The sequence below is a fragment of the Tetrao urogallus genome (genome assembly GCF_951394365.1).
Source record: "Tetrao urogallus genome assembly, chromosome: 5".
NCBI classification, from domain to species: Eukaryota; Metazoa; Chordata; class Aves; order Galliformes; family Phasianidae; genus Tetrao; species Tetrao urogallus.
This window is the reverse complement of record NC_136818.1, coordinates 9,769,321-9,777,816: the sequence shown is the minus strand read 5'-3', so window position 1 is coordinate 9,777,816 and position 8,496 is coordinate 9,769,321. Positions and strand designations below refer to the sequence as shown.

At 57.8% G+C, this 8,496-nt stretch overlaps 2 protein-coding genes across 2 annotated transcripts; one reads left to right on the top strand and one right to left on the bottom strand.

Moving 5' to 3' along the window:
• Window positions 1–865: 865 nt before the first annotated feature.
• DPH2 (diphthamide biosynthesis 2) lies at window positions 866–2,810 on the bottom strand (the record flags this gene model as incomplete). Its single annotated transcript, XM_079536212.1, has 6 exons — window positions 866–996; window positions 1,093–1,278; window positions 1,406–2,044; window positions 2,177–2,397; window positions 2,484–2,596; window positions 2,667–2,810. The coding sequence occupies 6 exons, from the start codon at window positions 2,808–2,810 to the stop codon at window positions 866–868; spliced, it is 1,434 nt and encodes a 477-aa protein (XP_079392338.1).
• Window positions 2,811–3,165: 355 nt separating this feature from the next.
• Window positions 3,166–7,595, top strand: ATP6V0B (ATPase H+ transporting V0 subunit b; the record flags this gene model as incomplete). Its single annotated transcript, XM_079535734.1, has 8 exons — window positions 3,166–3,232; window positions 4,597–4,645; window positions 5,013–5,096; window positions 5,488–5,565; window positions 6,133–6,202; window positions 6,515–6,566; window positions 7,016–7,206; window positions 7,554–7,595. The coding sequence occupies 8 exons, from the start codon at window positions 3,166–3,168 to the stop codon at window positions 7,578–7,580; spliced, it is 618 nt and encodes a 205-aa protein (XP_079391860.1). The 3' UTR covers window positions 7,581–7,595.
• Between the last annotated feature and the right edge of the window lie 901 nt (window positions 7,596–8,496).

Sequence of the window (8,496 nt, the reverse complement as noted above, 5' to 3'; positions counted from 1 at the left end):
TAATTATATTAAGGATATTTCTATGCTGTGGCTGTCATCACTGTTGTTACCTGCACTTGGGGAACAGCCAAACTGAGGGTGTGGGGTGGTTACATTAAGGTTGATATGCCTCACAGGCTCCTGTTCCCCTCTGGCTGGAGCAGGGATGGCAAAACTGGGAGTCTCTACTGTGTGCCATGGTCTGCTGTCCAGCATGGAGCAGCTTTGGGTTATGCTCCTGCAGGGGGAACTGCATTCCCTCTACACATTGAGGGGCCTTCTGGCAGCACAGAGGATGTGCGTGCCCTTTTTGCCTCTGCTCATTTTAGTTTCCTGTTCTCTTAGACTGGCTAGCGTGCAAGGCTGCAATCCCAAGGTGAGCCTTGTGATATGTTTTTGCTCTGGGATTCCAGCTGTCACCTCCGCACATCCCCTTCAACCTACACTTTATTCCAGAAGACAATTCGCTCACAACTCCTTCTCAGTTCAGCTTTAGTTAAAACCAGTAACCTATACAAGTCCCCCAGTACCAGTGTTATCAGCTCCCATGAAGCTGTGACCTCTCCTGGTAGGGACAAAGCTCTTACTGCCCAGGCAATGTGCAGAGCCTTTGTCAGCCAGAGTTGGACCAAGCTTCTTGTCCTTCCTGACCCTGTTTCTTGCCCTGGCTGCAAGCACAGGGGTGCAGTGGGCATTCCCAAAAACCCATGTACCTCCTATTCTCCCCTTGCAGTCCATATTCAGCACAGGGCCAGACAGCAGCAGCTCCTCATCCTGCTTGGAGCCAGCTATGGACCGTTGTGAGACGTTTTCAGGTCTAACATAAACAGCATGCAGGCTCCTACACATCCTCTGCTCCTGGCTGAGAGCCAGTGTTGCTGCCACATCACGACTGTTCACGGCCCTCATCCTCATAGGCAATGGCAATCCCTCGCCGGCCCTGCACAGCCTTGGAGATGGTTGTCTTCCCCAGCTGCTGCTCCAGGCCCCGCCAGCTGCGGGACTCCAGGAAGGTGGCTGGGAGGAGAGAAAAAGGGGGAGCTGTTTCTGGGGAGCAGGGAGGTGGCACTGCTCCTGTGCAAGCACTCAGCCCCACCACAAAACCAAACAAACCTGCAGGGCTGATCTCTGCCAGGGCCCACGTCTGGTCCCTGCAGGCCAGAGTGGTGCTGGGGGGTGGCTGAGGAGCCAGGGAGTCGCAGAGGTAGGCAGCACGCATCTCCCCTGTGATTAGTGAGACATCAGGAATGGCCTCTGCTGCAGGCACTGCCGGTGGGAGCTCAGTGTAGGCACAGGCACCTGCCAGGAAAAGACAATGTCAGACTGCTGCTTGCGTCTCTCCTTCCACAATACCAAGTCAAGGCAACCTCCTTGCAGAGGGAGACACTTTCCAGAAGGGTATCGGCAGCTGATTTTCAGCTGTTACCTGGCAGCAGGTCTCGGAAGTCAGTGAGGTAGTTCCCTGTCCATTCCCGGGCTGGGTTACAGGCAAGCTCCAGCTCATAGGGGGTCACTATAGGCCGGTAGTAGTCACTGGAGTCCAGCAGGGAGTTCTGAGCGCAGGCCACCAGCACAAAGATGTCCACCTCCAGGAAGTTAGCCAGCTTAGCAGGGTTGGGCTTCCCCACAGACAGCGTGTAGCTGCGCTTACCAGCCCTGCGCACAAGCTGGCGGAGGTGCTGCAGCACATCCAGGTAGCCTGCCACACCCAGGGTGCCCACCAGGATGCCCACCACACGGGCATCCCGCGCCCGCTCCACCAGGTAGAGGCGCCGCATCAGCGCCCGGTTGACATTGAGGGTCTCGCGGCGGCCATGCCCGGTGGCAGGGTCAAAGGAGCTGAAGGGGCAGCGGTTCCACGTCAACATAAAGCTGGTGAGGGCTAGGCCCTCGGCTCCCACATAGAACATGGAACAGTCTTGCAGCTCTTCTGCTGCTTCCATAGGGAATCGGCGGCCAAACTGCCTCACTTCCCCAGGCAGTGTGGGGCTGGGGGGGTCCCCATACACCACCTGAGAGAAGATGATGTTGGGGTACTCATGGCACAGCTGCTTTTGCAACTCACCTAATGACAGAGAAAAGTAAGAATGGAACGTAAGCACCAGTTTGTCAGCAGGACTGGAGGTGAGGAGAGGGCAGAAGTGATGGTACCTGGGAGCACCCTCAGAACTTTCCCTTCCTCCCACACAGCACTCACCCATAGCGTGGGCATACACCACATCGCTCAGCACCACCACACGGCTGTGCCGATCAGGATAGAGATCCCGGAAGACTTCAGCGCAGCGCCCAACATCCAAGGGCTGCCGCCCGAAGACGTGCAGCACTGGCAGCTTTCTGCAGGGACTGAGGCAGGCAGGGCCATAGTGCACCACGGCCTCGGCGCTCGCGTGCTCGGCGGCCACTTCGTCCACGCAGCAGCTGCGGGGAGACCCAGAGGCGTCGGTGGGAGACACTGAGTGCCCACCGAAGGGCGCTATGCGGGATCTCCTCCCCGTGACACCCACCTGCCATACGTGGTGTCTCCCAGCACGTACATCTCGGCTCCCGTCGCCTCCTCCATCCGGGCCGCCACGGCCGCTGCATCCGCCAGCAGCGCATCGGGGAACTGCAGGGCGACCTGAGGGGAGAACAGGGTGAGAAGACGCGGAGAGGAGGCTCTCAGTCCCCGCCCCGCCGCCTCCACACACCTTATGGAAGCCGCCGTCCCGCACGAAGGCGGCGGCGCGGTCCACCTCGTAAAATTCATCTTTGTCTCCCCGCGGGGACGCTGCCGCCGGGTCCAGCGTCCGCCGCAGCACGGCCTCCCCATCGGAGCTGAAGGCCGCCGCCATATTGCGGGATGCCTACTCCCGCTCCCAACGTGCGGCGCGTAGCCGGCCAATAGGAAGCCGGCACCGCCCCTTTCAGTTTCCGGAAATCCCGCCCCCGACGGAGAGCAGCCAACCGCTCTTCGCGATGAGACGAAAGGAGGAAAGGGCAGTCAATGGGAAGAGGCGTCCGTCGCGGTGCCTTCTGGTCTCTGTAGTTCCCTTCAAGCTGTCAGTGTGAGCAGCCAATCAGCGCGCGCGGAAGCATCACGTGCTTTCCGCCGGGGCGCTGCGGTTCCGCTCCCGTGTGCGGCGCGGGTCAGGTGACGCGCTCGGTCCTGGCCGGTGCCGCTCGGTTTCGCTCCGCGCCGCCGCCGCCATGACGGGGCTCGCGCTGCTGTACTCCGGGCTGGGCCTGGCCTTCTGGACAACGCTGCTGGGCATCGGTGAGCTGGCGGTCTCGGTGGCCGCGGGGTGCTGGGGATGGAGGCTGTGCACCCTGTGCACGGGAAGCCCCGGGGAACGAGAGCGCACTGTGCTGTGCGCGGCCCGGAGCCGCGCATTGTGTCAGGGCTTTTCGGGGGGAGGCCGAGCAGGGAGCTGCGGGTGTTGCGACCTCGCGGTGCCGCAGCCTGTGGAGCCCGGGGCCGCCGAAGGGCTCCCTGTCCCCATTGCAAGGCCTTTATTAGGGAACGACCGTGCTGCACTGCTGCTGTTTGCTGCAGGGCTGCGGAGCCGGCAGCCAGAGCTCGCAGGAAAGTCTCCTTCACCACTGTATGAGAGCCCAAGGCCGTGTGTGCTGCTGGGGAACTGGAGGGTGCCCATTGGATCCGCCCTGAGCTGGCTGCAGCTCCTCTCTGCCACCCCGGACACGGGGCAGCTGGGGCTGACTGTGTTTGGTTCCTGCACTGTGAGCTGAGCAGTGAACCCACAACACAAACAAGTGCCCTGGCAGCACTGAGGACCTGAAGGCTGCAGGCACGCAGCAGGGTGCGGCCTTGCTCCTTGGCTATGGCACTGTTCCTCATTTCTGCGTGTTCCTGGGTGGGAGCAGTGAGCAGCATGTAACCACTTCCCATTTTGGGTCGGTGTGACCTCCTGGTGTGTTAACCAGCTATCTGACATGGTGCAGCAGTGCCCTGCTGCCTGCGCTTATCCCTTACATAGGGCCAAGTCACAGCCTCTTTTCCAGCTGAGCGCTGCGTAAAGAGGAAATCTCTCTTCTAGCATGCAGCTGCATTTCCCACTTGGGTTTAGAGCATGCCGGGTTTGGTGCGAGTGCCTTGGTGTGCGGTCAGGGCTGCCAGTTGCAGCTACCCACCATGGTTTGCTGCAGGAGAGGGTCCTGTGTTGGATGGAGCCTGTGGGTCAGTGTGCAAACTTCCCTGGAAGTAGCTGGCCCTGGAGGAAACTGTGAGCAGAGCATATGTTTCCATCATCCCAGCTGTGGAAAAATGGGAGTGGAGTGGCAGCCACAGCTTCTGTGACTGATGGAGCAGCATGTGATGATGGGTCAGGGCACAGCCCCATTCCTTGTCCATACTGTGAGACAGAGCAGAGCTCTCAGTGCAGTGCTGTGGCTCCTGGCAGGGCTGAGCCCTTGGGTGATGCAAATGAAACATGCTGGGGTGCAGGGCCACTTGAGAAGGACACCACAGGTCCAAAGCATTCCCTCAGAAGTCCCCTTGTGTGCCATGCTCTTCACCTCTGCCTGGGCTGTGTGAACTACAGGGCTCCAGTGCATGGGAAGACAATGGCAACGTCAGGCTGGTGCCTGCCTGCAGGCTCTCATGTCACTCTTGCTTTCCAGGAATCTGCTACACAATATTTGACCTGGGCTTCCGCTTCGATGTGGCCTGGTGAGTTGCCTGAAAATACTGGCATCCTCCCTGCCAAGTGCAGGATAGATGCAGCCCGCATACATGGCTGGCTCCATGTGTGGTCCTGGTGCAGCCATTTCTGCCCTCCCACCATTATGCCTGCCCAATTTCTCCTAGCCCTGATTTCCCCATCGTGGTGAGGGTTTGGGAGGAAAGTCTCAGCCCATTTGGGTGACAGCCCTGGGTCACTGGCTGGCAGAGAGAGGCTTTCAGTGAGAGGGTCTGACAGTGACCAACCCATCCTGGGCTGCATGGTGAGCACAATGGGCTGGCTGGTACCTGTTGTGCGGCAGTGTGATACGGGATTCTGCCTGTGTGTTAATACAGAGTGCTTCTTCCTGCCCAGGTTCCTGACGGAGACCTCACCTTACATGTGGTCCAACCTGGGCATTGGCCTGGCCATTTCCTTGTCCGTGGTGGGTGCTGCCTGGTGAGTGGAACTGGCTCTTTATCAGGCTCTTGTGCTTTGTTGCAGCAGAGCAGGGGAAGCACAGTGTGTGTACACAGGGCTGTGGGACTGTATGTGTTGCTAAAGTGGGGCTGGGCTACTGGGCTCCAGGGAAGTCTGAACAGACCGCTTTGCAGGATACAAGGGTGATAGAGAGTTAGGGACATCCCATTCATAGCAGAGGCTATGCCCGTGAGCCCAGCTGTTCTGCTGGCGTAGGTGGCAGTGGCTGGGACTCTTGGGGCCCTAGGGGAGAGCAGGCTGAGCCAGCAGTGTCTCACAGCTGCGTGCCCGACTCTTTGCTTAGCCAGAAGATCCTACTGAGCACTTCAGTAATACCAGATCCTCCACCAACCACCCTTCTCTGTCACAGGGGGATTTACATCACAGGCTCCAGCATCATCGGTGGTGGAGTCAAAGCCCCTCGGATCAAAACCAAGAACCTAGTCAGGTAAGTGCAGATCTGGAGTTGATGCTGTGCCTGGGCAGGCTGGTGTGGAGGCTGCTGTCCTGTCTCTCACTGGGTGCTGCTGGCAGGCTGTTCCTTGCTGCTGCTGCTGTTTGCTTTCAAAACAAAGAGCTCTGAAGGAGCCAGAGTACTGCTTGGAAGGGTCACAAGTGGTATGATATCATGCAGTGAATGAGTCCAGTGTGTTCAAAACAAACACCCTGAAATTACACATCCTGCCCTAGGCAAGGGCTTCCCAGGGCAGGCCTTACACAGCCCTTTCCAGAAGGGGCTGGCATATGGGAGGGCTCCCTGGATTTGCTTCCCACAGGGCTCTCATGGGTTTTTAGGTGACACAGGATAACCAGCCTTCATTGTGCTTAGCAGATCTCCTTTGAGAGGAAAAGTGGTGATGGGTGTGCTGGGCTGCTCTTCTGCCCCTGGCAGCAGTGGAGCAGGCATAGATGGGGCTGTGGAGGGATCTGGCTGCTGGTTGGCTGGGCATGGATTGTTATGGGCTGCTCCATGCACAGCCCAGGACACTGGTCAGATATTGCCTTTCTTCTACAGCATCATTTTCTGCGAGGCTGTGGCCATCTATGGGATCATCATGGCAATCGTCATCAGTAACATGGCTGAGGTAGGAGGACTTGGGCTGCCTGCACTGGCCTCAAGGCCTTGGTTGGACGGGCAGCTGTGCATGGGCTTGCAGTGTGGGAACATTGGATGCTACTGTAGTTCTGGAAGCACCTTCGCTAGGGATCTGTGGTGTGGCGGCTCTTGTTCAGACTGAAGAGTTTTACTGGGGGGGCATACAGCAGGGGTTGTGTAGCCACCTGAGAACATGAAGCTGGGGATGAGCTGTGGCCATAAAGCCTTGAGCTGAATCGGGAACAAGTGCCTCCTGGGCACCCAGGACTTGCTGCTAACCCAGGCCATGTGCTTTTCTCAGCCTTTCTCTGGAGTCACCCCAGAGACGATTGGAGCCAAGAACTACCATGCAGGTAAGGACTGCTCAGTCCCTGGTAATGCTGCTGTGAATGCCACCTCCCTACAATCATAACTTGTTTTGCTCCCTCTGCCCCTGGGAGCAAGATTGCAGGACCCAGCTTACCTGGTGGATGGCCAGTGCTGTCAGGCTCCATGCAAGCTGAGCCCCTCAGCTGTGTCTGAATGATGTGTCAGTGTCCTTCCTGTAGCTTTGGATGGCAAACACAACTCCTCTGTGAAAAAGTGGCTTTAGTTACTTTCTCAGAGCAGCAGCCAGCACTACCCCAGTTGTTGTCATCCACTGCTCTGCTGCAGTGGGAGCCTGGATGCACTGTGCTCCCAAAAGGAAGAAGTGCTGGTGATCAGCAGTGTTGTTTTTTTCCATTGTCTCTGTACAGAGATGCTGTACTGCTGCAGGTGGAAAGGGTTTACCCCCTGATCTTGCAGTGTTCCTCTTTCACAGGTTTCTCCATGTTTGGGGCTGGCCTGACTGTGGGGTTTTCCAATCTCTTCTGCGGAGTGTGTGTGGGTATCGTGGGCAGCGGGGCTGCCCTGGCTGATGCCCAGAATGCCAGCCTCTTTGTCAAGATCCTGATCGTGGAGATCTTTGGCAGTGCCATAGGGCTGTTCGGGGTCATCGTTGCTATCCTGCAGGTACCTGCCTCTTGGGGTCATTAGGTGTATGTGAGCACAAGGCACCTGCCATGCCGAGTGCTCTCTAGTTCCAGGTAGACGCACCTGAGCCCCAGCATAGTCTTGTGCACTGTGAGGTTTGGGGTTGTACAACCATCTCCACAAGGTGCTATGCCTTTAAGGCTCTTCTAAGCAACATCAAGGATGTCAGCTTGGGTGCGCCCTGTACCATGCTCACCTCTTATTGGTGCAGCTGCCTGCAGCTTTTGGACTGTCCCAGGGTGCTTGGGGATTGCTAGACTGAGAGGGATTGGGGTGCTGGGCTGGAGTATGTGGGGCCTGGCCTAACCTCTCTTCTTTCTTCCTAGACATCTAAAGTAAAAATGGGCAATTGAGCCCTGTCCCACCCAGCCTGTTCCAGCTCGCCCCAAGAGGTGCTGTATATACTTATTTAACGTTTCTATCCTTGGTTGGGGCGGAAGCTGCCCAGGAGCGGGAGCCTGGCTATGGAGCCCCATCCCGCTGATTGGCCCCTCGGAAGAAACAAGTATCCTGTGTGAATTCTGCCCCAGCAGCCTGGCCCAGCAGGGCCGTGCTGCTGCGTGTTCCCGGTGTGCGTAGAATTGATCACCAGTGCAATTCTGTGTCCGTGAAATAAATATGGTTCTTGTCCAAGGATGCAGCTCTTCCTGTGCCCTGTGTGTGCTGGGGAGGCTGGGGCTGAATTGATGCTTGGAGGTCCCCTAACTGGGAAAGCTGCTGCTCTGCTCCAGGTGGCCTTTTCCCTGTGTGAGGTGGTGCCATACATCCCCAGCTATGCTGCCCACTCAGCCTGCAAGAGGCCTCCCTTGCTGTGTTGTGGGAACACAGAGTTCTACTACAAGCAGGAGGCTGCTGGAGCAGGCTGTTCCACACTGGCTCTGCCAGGCTTCTACCAGTGCTGGCACTGCCCCATGCAGGGCTTGGTGGAGGCACAGGCACGAGCTGGTTTGGGCCCTTGAGCTCCCATCCAAGCGCAGTTTAGCACAGAGAGGGAACATCTCACTGTTTCTGCCTGCACTACCTTTAATACCATTGTGCAGGTGGGGAGCACCAGGAGGGCAGAGGCTAAAAAAAAAAGTCTTCTAGCCTTGTCTGGGTGCCAGGGGGCTGTAGTGGAGGTCTCGGGGGTGAGGCAGGTTATGCTGGCTTTGCTCCCTTCTTCCTGCCTGCAGACTCAGCATAGGGAAGCCAGCTGTGGACAGCTGGGCCTGCAGCTCTTCTGTTTGGGGGAAGGGAAGAACAAGATCTTCCTGCCTCCACTCTGCAGAG